Source organism: Ranitomeya variabilis, chromosome 3 (assembly GCF_051348905.1).
Source record: "Ranitomeya variabilis isolate aRanVar5 chromosome 3, aRanVar5.hap1, whole genome shotgun sequence".
In the NCBI taxonomy this organism is placed as follows: domain Eukaryota; kingdom Metazoa; phylum Chordata; class Amphibia; order Anura; family Dendrobatidae; genus Ranitomeya; species Ranitomeya variabilis.
The window spans coordinates 633519427-633533144 of record NC_135234.1 but is presented as its reverse complement, the minus strand read 5'-3'; the positions used below and the strand labels follow the sequence as shown (position 1 = coordinate 633533144).

Sequence of the window (13718 nt, the reverse complement as noted above, 5' to 3'; positions counted from 1 at the left end):
CTCCCTACCATTTGCCTTTTTACAGTATTGGATATGTCCCAGTCACTGAGGACTCTGTAATCACAGAGCTAGTCACAAATTGTCATCACCGCATATTCCTGACCCCTCTCTACCACTGCACCCTTGTGCATCTCCAGTGACAGCTCCTAGGGGACATGACGCAGCACTGCAATGCCTTCTGCTCAGAAGTTGTCAACGGGCCAAGCTCACCCTACACCGATTTTTTAAAATTTACATTATAGCAAGAGCCATGTGCATCAAAACTATTCTAAAAAATAAGTCACAATTACAACATGAATTACCGTATATTTCAGCCTTCACTTTTCATGAATAGGTTATGTATGGAAGCCATGTGAATGGTTGCATGTGCTCCAGAACTGGATTTTCCCCATAAACAAGTCTCATCTGGAGCTCTGCATCAAGGTCTAGCAGCTTTATTCTTCTCTATAGTTCATATTTGGCCATTTTTCCCATATAGCAAAATTGATTTCCTTTGTGCAAAAGCTCCCTTGCCCATCCCCACACCACACCCAAAGCAAGTTGACACTTCCTGTTAGGAGCCATGTGCCAGAAAGTGACCTTTGTTGGCTGCACAGCCTCAGTGAGGGCACATACAGGAGGGTCCTATGGGGTAAGATACGTTAAAATGTAACCGTCGTTTTACTTTTTATTTCATGAATCAATAGTACAAGTGAAAATAAGCAACTTTGTAAGATGCCTTATCAGAGAAATCTGCTTCTCTCTGCCAGAATTGGTCATTATTAAAATTCTCAATTCATACTTTGCACTGATGAGGGGTATTACCACGAAACATCATGGATGCAAATTGAAATTCTGATTTGGCTTTTATCCTAAGTCATATTAAAGGGTTGGTAACGACTTGTAGGATTGCTGCTTCCAACAGGTGGCGCTATAGAGTTCTAGCCCTCTTCCTCTCTGAAGAGATAATTTGCATATTATAATTCTGGGGAAAAAAAAAAAAAAAAATCTGTATTCAGACTAGACAGACTCTCCCATTAGGCTGCGTTCACATTTCTTACTGGACATGTGAATGTCCTTACAGAGATAGGCAATGCCAGTGGCTACTGATAAGGTTCTATCTAAACAGCTCCTCACTCCCACCTACGGTACATAGAAATCTCTTCAGTAGCAGCCGTCTTCACAGAGCACAGATTTTACCTCAAAATCCAAAATTTTTATGACAACTGGTCAATTCGGCAGAGAAAGAAGTCTCATGCTACAGATGAATTTGGTTAGAAATCCGCAATGAATTTGCATGTGTTAGGCTGTGGATTTTACCCCACTCCATTTAAAGAGAGCCTTTGACAAGAAAAAAAACGCTGTTATCCTGCATGTTAGTAGTGTTATTACGCTGGCCCCCATAACTGAAACAGCACACCTGGCACGGACACTGGCTCTGCATTAAAGGGCACCTGTCACCCCGTTTTTTCCGTATGAGATAAAAATACTGTTAAATAGGGCCTGAGCTGTGCATTACAACAGTGTATTTTGTGGACCCCGATTCCCCACCTATGCTGCCAAAATACGTTACCAAAGTAGCCGTTTTCGCCTGTCAATCAGGCTGGTCTGGTCAAAAGGGCGTGGTGTCTTCCCCCAGATCTTGCTTAGTTTTCCGTTGGTGGCGTAGTGGTTTGCGCATGCCCAAGGTCCCAAATCCACTGCACAGGGGAGAGAAAAGAGCGAGATGTGCGTTATTTCCCTGTTGATCGGTGGGGGCGGCCATCTTCCTTTGGCCGCGCGTGCGCAGATGGAGCGCTCTACTGCCCGCGGCTTCAGGAAAATGGCCGCGGGATGCCGCGCGTGCGCAGATGGAGATCGCGGCGGCCATTTTCCTGAAGCAGAATTCGCATCTCGGCTTCAGGAAAATGGCCGCCGCGATCTCCATCTGCGCGCGGCATCCCGCGGCCATTTTCCTGAAGCCGCGGGCAGCAGAGCGCTCCATCTGCGCACGCGCGGCCAAAGGAAGATGGCCGCCCCCACCGATCAACAGGGAAATAACGCACATCTCGCTCTTTTCTCTCCCCTGTGCAGTGGATTTGGGACCTTGGGCATGCGCAAACCACTACGCCACCAACGGAAAACTAAGCAAGATCTGGGGGAAGACACCACGCCCTTTTGACCAGACCAGCCTGATTGACAGGCAAAAACGGCTACTTTGGTAACGTATTTTGGCAGCATAGGTGGGGAATCGGGGTCCACAAAATACACTGTTGTAATGCACAGCTCAGGCCCTATTTAACAGTATTTTTATCTCATACGGAAAAAACGGGGTGTCAGGTGCCCTTTAAGGCTGGCTGTCAGTCAGGGCGTGGGTTCATTCACCGCTGAGAATACAGACAGTGTCCCTGGCCCTGACTGACAGCCAGCATCACAGTGCAATGCATTTTCTTATCTGCAACTATTACTCTACAATCATTTACAGTGCTCTATGCTACAGAATGGTAATGTATCTGAAAATATCAGACGCCATACGGATGGTCTGTGTGGCGTATGTACCGTATATACTCGAGTATAAGCCGACCCGAGTATAAGCCGACCCCCCTAATTTTGCCACAAAAAACTGGGAAAACTTATTGACTCGAGTATAAGCCTAGGGTGGAAAATGCAGCAGGTACCGGTGAATTTCAAAATTAAAAATAGATACTCCATACCGTTCATTATGGCCCCATAGATGCTCCACATAAAGCTGTGCCATATATACAATGCTCTGCACCATTGCCCCATAGATACTTCACATAAAGCTGTGCCATATATACAATGCTCTGCACCGTTGCCCCATAGCTGTGCCATATATATAATGCTCTGCACCGTTGCCCCATAGCTGTGCCATATATATAATGCTCTGCACCGTTGCCCCATAGCTGTGCCATATATATAATGCTCTGCACCGTTGCCCCATAGCTGTGCCATATAGTGCTCTGCACCATTGCCCCATAGCTGTGCCATATAGTGCTCTGCACCATTGCCCCATAGCTGTGCCATATAGTGCTCTGCACCATAGCCCCATAGCTGTGCCATATAGTGCTCTGCACCATAGCCCCATAGCTGTGCCATATAGTGCTCTGCACCATTGCCCCATAGCTGTGCCATATAGTGCTCTGCACCATTGCCCCATAGCTGTGCCATATAGTGCTCTGCACCATTGCCCCATAGCTGTGCCATATAGTGCTCTGCACCGTCCATTATTGCCCCATAGCTGTGCCATATAGTGCTCTGCACCATTATTGCCCCATAGCTGTGCCATATAGTGCTCTGCACCGTTGCCCCATAGCTGTGCCATATAGTGCTCTGCACCGTTGCCCCATAACTCTGCCATATAGTGCTCTGCACCATTGCCCCATAGCTGTGCCATATAGTGCTCTGCACCGTCCATTATTGCCCCATAGCTGGGCCATATAGTGCTCTGCACCATTATTGCCCCATAGCTGTGCCATATAGTGCTCTGCACCGTTGCCCCATAGCTGTGCCATATAGTGCTCTGCACCATTGCCCCATAGCTGTGCCATATAGAGCTCTGCACCGTCCATTATTGCCCCATAGCTGTGCCATATAGTGCTCTGCACCATTATTGCCCCATAGCTGTGCCATATAGTGCTCTGCACCATTGCCCCATAGCTGTGCCATATAGTGCTCTGCACCGTCCATTATTGCCCCATAGCTGTGCCATATAGTGCTCTGCACCGTTGCCCCATAGCTGTGCCATATAGTGCTCTGCACCGTTGCCCCATAGCTGTGCCATATAGTGCTCTGCACCGTTGCCCCATAGCTGTGCCATATAGTGCTCTGCACCATTGCCCCATAGCTGTGCCATATAGTGCTCTGCACCGTTGCCCCATAGCTATGCCATATAGTGCTCTGCACCGTCCATTATTGCCCCATAGCTGTGCCATATAGTGCTCTGCACCGTCCATTATTGCCCCATAGCTGGGCCATATAGTGCTCTGCACCATTATTGCCCCATAGCTGTGCCATATAGTGCTCTGCACCGTTGCCCCATAGCTGTGCCATATAGTGCTCTGCACCATTGCCCGATAGCTGTGCCATATAGTGCTCTGCACCGTCCATTATTGCCCCATAGCTGTGCCATATAGTGCTCTGCACCATTATTGCCCCATAGCTGTGCCATATAGTGCTCTGCACCATTGCCCCATAGCTGTGCCATATAGTGCTCTGCACCGTCCATTATTGCCCCATAGCTGTGCCATATAGTGCTCTGCACCGTTGCCCCATAGCTGTGCCATATAGTGCTCTGCACCATTGCCCCATAGCTGTGCCATATAGTGCTCTGCACCATTGCCCCATAGCTGTGCCATATAGTGCTCTGCACCGTTGCCCCATAGCTATGCCATATAGTGCTCTGCACCGTCCATTATTGCCCCATAGCTGTGCCATATAGTGCTCTGCACCGTCCATTATTGCCCCATAGCTGTGCTGCTGCTGCTGCAATAAAAAAAAAAAAAAAACATACTCACCTCTCTTGCTTGCAGCTCCTCGGCGCCATCTTCCCGGCGTCTCTCCGCACTGACTGATCAGGCAGAGGGCGCCGCGCACACTATATGCGTCATCGCGCCCTCTGCCTGAACAGTCAGAGCGGAGAGAGAGAGACGCCGGGAAGATGGAGACAGCGCCCGGCGTGTGGAACGAGGACAGGTGAATATGTAATACTTACCTGCTCCCGGCGTCCCGCTCCTTCCCCCTGCCTGTCTTCGGTGCCGCAGCCTCTTTCTCTATCAGCGGTCACCGGCACCGCTTCATTAGAGAAATGAATAGGCGGCTCCGCCCCTATGGGAGGTGGAGCCGCCTATTCATTTCTCTAATGAGCGGTCCCACGTGACCGCTCAGGGGAAGAGGCTGCGGCACCGAAGACAGTGTGACAGGCAGGGGGAGCGCCAGGATCGCCGGGACTAGGTAAGTATATGACAGTGCTCACCCGCCGACCCCACCACCGATCATGACTCGAGTATAAGCCGAGAGGGCACTTTCAGCCCAAAAATTTGGGCTGAAAATCTCGGCTTATACTCGAGTATATACGGTAATTTTTTTCTGGCTCCCACTGACGTGCATTGGCGAGTCTCATCCGAGGTACAAGGACAATTGCAGCATGCTGAGATTTTTTCTCACTATGATCTGAGAAAAAAAAACTGCAGATGACCATTGATTCGGTGAGTAACATTAGTCAGAGTGCAATACGACTTTTTATCAGATTACACTAGTCTGATTTAAATGCAGATAAATATGACCCTTAATAATTAGATTTCAAATCCGCACCATACTTTCATTTTCCTGCAAATTATTTTCCTCAATGTACGTCGTATAAATGGGATTTTTAAAACCCCATTTACCTGTATTGTACTGTACATTGCTGCAGATTTGCAGTGGGGACCCATCTAAAGGCCCCGTCTCACACAGCGACGCTGCAGCGATACAGACAACGATGCTGATCGCTGCAGCGTCGCTGTTTTGTCGCTGTGTGGTCGCTGGGGAGCTGTCACACAGACAGCTCTCTCCAGCGACCAACGATCAGGGGAACGACTTCGGCATCGTTGAAACTGTCTTCAACGATGCCGAAGTCCCCCTGCAGCACCCGGGTAACCAGGGTAAACATCGGGTTACTAAGCGCAGGGCCGCGCTTAGTAACCCGATGTTTACCCTGGTTACCAAAAAAAACAAACACTACATACTCACCATCTGTTGCCCGTCAGGTCCCTTGCCGTCTGCTTCCTGCTCTGACTGAGCCGCTGTACAGTGAGCAGAGCGCAGCAGTGACGTCACTGCTGTGCTCTCACTTTACGGCGGCAGTCAGAGCAGGAAGCAGACGCCAAGGGACCTGACGGGCAACAGATGGTGAGTATGTACTGTTTTTTTTTTTTTTACATTTACGCTGGTAACCAGGGTAAACATCGGGTTACTAAGCGCGGCCCTGCGCTTAGTAACCCGATGTTTACCCTGGTTAACAGTGAAGACATCGCTGGATCGGTGTCACACACACCGATTCAGCGATGTCAGCGGGACCTCAACGACCAAAAAAAGGTCCAGGCCATTCCGACACGACCAGCGATCTCGCAGCAGGGGCCTGATCGCTGGTACGTGTCACACATAGTGAGATCGCTACTGAGGTCGCTGTTGCGTCACAAAACTTGTGACTCAGCAGCGATCTCGCTAGCGATCTCGCTATGTGAGACGGGGCCTTAACTCTTCTTGTAAGGTTAGGATAATTAATGGTATATGGAATACACAAGATATCAGCAAGAGTGTGACAAGATGCAAATACTTCCCTTAGGAATGCTGTACAGAGTGGGACTGATCAAACCCTGTGGCATCAAACCTGACAGATGGAAGGAGCGGCTGCTTCTGCCCAGGAACACTCGGGACACTGCTGCCAGAACATGGGCAGCTCAGGATATTACATGTCATTATTTATAACCTATGTATGAGGTGCCCAGCTGTGGACATGCATCATGTGCTGACCATAGCCATTTCATAGGATAACCTGTAGGATCCTGTCCCCTTGGAAAGGTCGCACTGCACACGTCTACCTCACCTCTACTGACCTATGAAGGCCAAATACACTATGCAGTAAAGCAAATGTTTTCTTCAGGATTTATTATTCTCGCCTAAACCAAAGCAGATGAAGAAATCCACAGCCGTCTGTAAAGTTTACAATTTGTCGTTATGATATCAGTTAACCATTAAAAGGTATCAGCTGCTCAGGACTCATCATTTTTATCTTTATACCAAGTAGAGACTCCACTGTGAAAGTGCACTGAGTACACTATGATTAATCAAGTGACATCTGACCTACGGAGTGAAGGAATCGCATGTAAAGGCCCCGTCTCACATAGCGAGATCGCTGCTGAGTCACAAGTTTTGTGACGCAACAGCGACCTCAGTAGCGATCTCGCTATGTTTGACACGTACCAGCGACCCGGCCCCTGCTGTGAGATCACTGGTCGTGTCGGAATGGCTGGGACCTTTTTTTGGTCGTTGAGGTCCCGCTGACATAGCTGAACCGGTGTGTGTGACACGGATTCAGCGATGTCTTCACTGGTAACCAGGGTAAACATCGGGTTACTAAGCGCAGGGCCGCGCTTAGTAACCCGATGTTTACCCTGGTTACCATCGTAAATGTAAAAAAAAAAAACCAAACAGTACATACTCACATTCCGGTGTCCGTCAGGTCCCTTGCCGTCTGCTTCCCGCACTGACTAACTGCCGGCCGGAAAGTGAAAGTACAGCACAGCGGTGACGTCACCGCTCTGCTGTTAGGGCCGGCGCTCAGTCAGTGCAGGAAGCGGACGCCGGGGGACGCGAAGGTGAGTATGTACTGTTTGTTATTTTACATTTTACACTGGTAACCAGGGTAAACATCGGGTTACTAAGCGCGGCCCTGCGCTTAGCAACCCGATGTTTACCCTGGTTACCCGGGGACCTCGGCATCGTTGGTTGCTGGAGAGCGGTCTGTGTGACAGCTCCCCAGCGACCACACAGCGACAAAACAGCGACGCTGCAGCGATCAGCATCGTTGTCTGTATCACTGCAGCGTCGCTGTGTGTGACGGGGCCTTAACAGTTATGCTGAAGTATCTACAAAATCTCATGTGCCCAGCAGCAGGAACTGTGGAAAGATGGTGGGACAGATTATATAGCCTTCATCTAGACCACACAATGCCCAAACCCACCAACTCCCAAACCCATACTTGGCTTGGGAGAGAGCAAACAGGCGCGGCCAGACATGTCAGGTGCTCATCTCCCCTGAGAACATAGTGGGCAGGTATAGTAACCTCCAACAGTCCAATACTCCTCCCCCCCCCCCCCCAACATTTGAGGTCAGGAGAAAATCAGACCACCTCGCACACAATAGATGGCGGTCTGCCCTGTCGCAATCTGCATCTTCAGGTGACATTTGTCTGGTCCGTATGGCTAGATAAAGTCTCTGGTCTTTCCGTTTCAATGACCAGAGATTTCAGCTCTGAACCAATACTGAAGGCAAGATGCTGCACCAACAGAAAACAGATCGGTTCCCTGTGAAGTTAAAACAGTCACATACATGTACAATAAAGAGTGAAATGTCACACCCAAAATGCAATTTGTACTAAGATAATGGTCATAAAAGGAGACTAATAAAATCCAGCCACTATAAGAACCACACCTTAGTGTAGCCCTCCATGACCGTTATCCAGAAGCCGATGTGATGCAGAGCACTCCCAGTCCTTAGCGCCTCTCCATGCTGCCTGACAGCGCTCGGCGGCCCTGGGTGAGCGCTGCCTGCACCAACTATTCGGCCTAGAGCGCATACACCAACACAGGCAGCGCAGGAGCCGAGCACAATCATCCTGTCAGCTATGGCTGCTCACCATATATCCACAAGGTGGAGAGCAGAACGGGGCGCTGACAACGCTAATTAGTATATGGAAGAAAGAGCATTTTCGGAGCAAAAAAAAAAAAGTTGGACTTCATACATGTCTTCACAGGGGACAAGCCCTCCACGGGACCACAGCCCTCCATATAACTAGTTTAAAAATAGTTTTGTGAGTGACAGACTCCATTTAGAGAGTAACTAAACCTTCATTTTGTTTTCTATGAGTGATTTGTAAAGTTATGGCACAATTGCTTTATTACAGGATTTGTCTTCATTCATGTAAGTAAAGATGCAGCTTTTCCTCATACTATTTGTCCCCAGCCGTACTGATATCAGTACATACACTTTAGGGTACAGATGTGGCAGTGATGGGTCCGCGCCTGTCTCCTGCCATCAGACAGGTATATGGACACAGGTGCGGACCCTCACTACCATCATCTGTGCTCCAAAGGAGACCCCTCACCTCAATACAGGCACAGACTGGGGAGTGCTACATGAATTAGACAAAACCCCCAATAAAGCAAATGGCAGAGTTTCATAACTTTATGTGCTGAGCAAAATTATGATTTCCACTGACTCTCCCCACACAGTGCACTCAGGGGCTGCAGGGCAAACTCCCCCACACCGGAGCTGCAGAGCCGCCCTGTGTGACCTCCATGATCAGGGCTGCCGGAGCCGTCACACGTGAGCTCCCTGCGGCTCCCCGTACACCGCCGCCACCAGTGCTCGGTAACGGACGTGCCCCGTGGTGACAGCTCCGGCTGTAATGATGGCACAGGGGGAGGGCGGCCGCACAAACTACGGGACTCCCGGTTACTGTGCGATTATGGCGGCTGTAGCCCAGGACTATTATACTCACCTTAGCCCCCAGAATACGAGCGCACAGGCGTCCGGCGGTGATGAGAGACATTGTGAGGGCGGCTGGCGTTTGGAGCTTTTCCCGGGGAAGGCGGAGGCCGTGTCTGGGCCCGGAGCACTGGCAGCGTCTGACAGAGAATGGCTGAGTTGAAGGCGCCTGGAAGGCCGGAGCCGGGACAAGGTTGAAAAGGAGGATTTGAACCCCGCCCCCTGTCTAATGACGTCACCTGTGTCGGCACGCAGACGTACGGACGCCATCTTACGAGGGGCAGGGGAATGACCTTTCCTTATTCATTACTACTTAGTCTAACTGTAGTAGTTCCTAAGGGGTAACGTTTCTCCTTATAGTTCCTCTAGCAATATGACTGACAATAGGACGCATGCGCAAAAATGTGCAGTAGGCGCGGCCCCTTGTCAGAAAGACCGAGCTGCCAGTCACTGGTGACTACCAGTACAGTCACAGACAGTGCAGTATGGAGTAACGCAGGTTACTGGACTCCTGCTGTTAGCGAGTCCACGGTCCTGTCACATGTCCAGTCACATAGCCCGCTGTGTCGGCTCAGACGCGCGTGACTCCGTGGTGATTTGTGATTGGCTATGCCGCTGCTAGCGTCAGGGAAGGCGGGAGGAGGGCGGGAAACTGAGGGAGCCGGGCTACCCCGCACTGCGCAGCTGCGCCGGCTCCAGCAGTCTGTAGTACTCTGCAACCTCTATCGCCTGCCCGATGCTACGGACCAGTGAGACGGACATCGCTCACATGGTCGCGGGTGGCTGTAGGGGTCAGTGCTCAGGGCTGCCAACTGTTCACAAATTCCAGGACAGTCCCGAAAAATGCTGCCCTTGTCCTGCACGTACACAATTTTACGGTGTCTGTAATTTTTTTAAGGGCTCATACTCACGAGATAAAAAAACGGTCCGTAATCTGGAACGAAAAAATTGGATGCAAAGTATGCGATTGTCATGCGAATTCAATGCGATTTTTAATTGCACCATCCGTTTTACATCCGTATGACTTCCGTCTGCAATGCGTTTTTTTCTCCATTTTTTTACAATCATTTACAGGACCATTTACAGTGTTCTATGCCACAGAATGGTAAGGTATCTGTAAAAAACGGGCGGAAAACAGATGGTCCGTATTCCGTGCGGTTTTTTTCTCGCACCCATTGACTTGCATTGGCGACTCTGAGACTTGAAGCAATACGCAGCATGCTGTGATTTTTTTTCTCAGTCCGATTTAGGCTGAGAAAAAAAATTGCAAATGAGATGTCACCTATTGAATAACATTGGCACATCTGATTTTTTATCTGATTGCACTCGTCCGTTTTGCTCGCAAGTTTGAGCCCTAAACTGAAGTGACGTATACGGATTATTTTGGTGTAACTCTCATAATGTTGCAGTCCCAGCTCCCCCAACTAGCTAAAAACTGCTGTTTGGGCACGTGGCCGGGCACAAAAAATAGCTGTTTGATTTTTGGAGCGTAAATTTGTCTGCAATACACTGTGAATGCCATGAAGCATTTGCAGAACCCCTGACATATCAAACGAGCAGAAATCCCCCATAAGTGACCCCATTTTGGAAACTAGACCCTTCAAAGAATTCATCTAGTAGTGCATTGAGTATTTATAACCCACCAGTGATTCACAAAAGTTTATAACATTTAGTGGTGCAAACAAAAAATTCAATTTTTTCCACTGAAACACTGTGCTATCCTGTTATGACCCCAATGGCGAGGGTCTCAGAGATATCAGCAAGTCTGCGAAGTACAAAAATCCAGCTCATAGGGCAGTGGTAACTGGGTTGACCATATATCTACTCCTAACGCCAACACTAGAAGTAGCCGGGGAACATGCCTACGTTGGTCGCTAGATGTCTCGCGCCAGCCGGAGAGCTAACTACCCCTAGAAGAGGAAAACAAAGACCTCTCTTGCCTCCAGAGAAAAGACCCCAAAAGTTGGATACAAGCCCCCCACAAATAATAACGGTGAGGTAAGAGGAAATGACAAACACAGAGATGAACTAGGTTTAGCAAAGAGAGGCCCACTTACTAATAGCAGAATGTAGTAAGATAACTTATATGGTCAACAAAAACCCTATCAAAAATCCACGCTGGAGATTCAAGAACCCCCGAACCGTCTAACGGCCCAGGGGGAGAACACCAGCCACCCTAGAGCTTCCAGCAAGGTCAGGATACAGATTATATACAAGCTGGACAAAAAATGCAAACAAAAACGAATAGCAAAAAGCAAGAAAGAAGACTTAGCTTAATCAAGCAGGAACCAGGATCAGTAGACAAGAGCACTACAGATTAGCTCTGATATCAACGTTGCCAGGCATTGAACTGAAGGTCCAGGGAGCTTATATAGCAACACCCCTGACCTAACGACCCAGGTGAGAATACAAGGGATGAATGACATACCCAGAGTCAAATCACTAGTAGCCACTAGAGGGAGCCAAAAGGTAAATTCACAACAGTACCCCCCCCTTAGTGAGGGGTCACCGAACCCTCACCAAGACCACCAGGGCGATCAGGATGAGCGGCGTGAAAGGCACGAACTAAATCGGCCGCATGCACATCAGAGGCGACCACCCAGGAATTATCCTCCTGACCATAGCCCTTCCACTTGACCAGGTACTGAAGCCTCCGCCTGGAGAGACGAGAATCTAAGATCTTCTCCACCACGTACTCCAACTCGCCCTCAACCAACACCGGAGCAGGAGGCTCAGCAGAAGGAACCACAGGCACAACGTACCGCCGCAACAAGGACCTATGAAATACGTTGTGAATGGCAAACGACACCGGAAGATCCAGGCGAAAGGATACAGGATTAATGATTTCCAATATCTTGTAAGGACCAATGAAGCGAGGCTTAAATTTGGGAGAGGAGACCTTCATAGGAACAAATCGAGAAGACAGCCATACCAAATCCCCAACACGAAGTCGGGGACCCACACCGCGGTGGCGGTTGGCAAAATGCTGAGCCTTCTCCTGTGACAACTTCAAGTTGTCCACCACATGATTCCAGATCCGCTGCAACCTATCCACCACAGAATCCACTCCAGGACAGTCAGAAGGCTCCACATGTCCCGAGGAAAAACGAGGATGGAAACCGGAGTTGCAGAAAAATGGCGAAACCAAGGTGGCAGAACTAGCCCGATTATTAAGGGCAAATTCAGCCAACGGCAAGAAGGTCACCCAATCATCCTGATCAGAAGAGACAAAACACCTCAAATACGCCTCCAGAGTCTGATTAGTTCGTTCCGTTTGTCCGTTAGTCTGTGGATGAAACGCGGACGAAAACGACAAATCAATGCCCATCCTACCACAAAAGGATCGCCAGAACCTGGAAACAAACTGGGATCCTCTGTCCGACACAATATTCTCAGGAATGCCGTGCAAACGAACCACGTTCTGGAAGAACACAGGAACCAGATCAGAAGAGGAAGGCAGCTTAGGCAAAGGAACCAGATGGACCATCTTGGAGAAACGATCACATATCACCCAGATGACAGACATGCCCTTAGACACCGGAAGATCCGAAATGAAATCCATAGAGATGTGTGTCCAAGGTCTCTTCGGGACAGGCAAGGGCAAGAGCAACCCGCTGGCACGAGAACAGCAAGGCTTAGCTCGAGCACAAGTACCACAGGACTGCACAAATGACCGCACATCCCTTGACAAGGAAGGCCACCAAAAGGACCTGGCCACCAGATCTCTGGTGCCAAAAATTCCCGGGTGCCCTGCCAACACTGAGGAATGAACCTCGGAAATGACTCTGCTGGTCCATTTAGCAGGCACAAACAATCTGTCAGGTGGACAAGAGTCAGGCCTACCAGCCTGAAATCTCTGCAACACACGTCGCAGATCTGGAGAAATAGCTGACAAGATAACTCATTCCTTAAGAATACCCTCAGGTTCAGCGACTCCAGGAGCATCAGGCACAAAGCTCCTAGACAGAGCATCGGCCTTCACATTCTTAGAACCTGGTAAATACGAGACCACAAAGTCAAAACGGGAGAAAAACAATGACCAGCGGGCCTGTCTAGGATTCAGGCGTTTAGCAGACTCTAGGTACATCAGATTTTTGTGATCAGTCAAGACCACCACACGATGCTTAGCACCCTCGAGCCAACGACGCCACTCCTCAAATGCCCACTTCATGGCCAACAACTCCCGATTGCCCACATCATAATTTCGCTCTGCCGGCGAAAACTTCCTAGAGAAAAAGGCACAAGGTCTCATAGTAGAACAACCAGGACCTCTCTGCGACAAAACGGCCCCTGCCCCAATCTCCGAAGCATCCACCTCAACCTGAAAGGGAAGTGAGATGTCAGGCTGGCACAAAACAGGCGCCGAAGTAAACCAGCTTTTCAACTCCTGGAAAGCCTCCACGGCAGCAGGAGCCCAGTTAGCCACATCAGAGCCTTTCTTGGTCATATCCGTCAACGGTTTAACAACGCTAGAAAAATTAGCGATAAAACGA

The 13718-nt window shown here is 49.4% G+C and overlaps 1 protein-coding gene across 1 annotated transcript in view; it reads right to left on the bottom strand.

Moving 5' to 3' along the window:
- The window catches only part of CS (citrate synthase), a 54434-nt gene extending 44628 nt beyond the window's left edge, over nucleotides 1-9806 (bottom strand). Inside the window, exon 1 of the mRNA XM_077297519.1 lies at nucleotides 9239-9806. Coding sequence (XP_077153634.1) covers nucleotides 9239-9289 — 51 coding nt within the window. The 5' untranslated portion in view covers nucleotides 9290-9806. The remainder of the gene's footprint in view (nucleotides 1-9238) is intronic.
- Between the last annotated feature and the right edge of the window lie 3912 nt (nucleotides 9807-13718).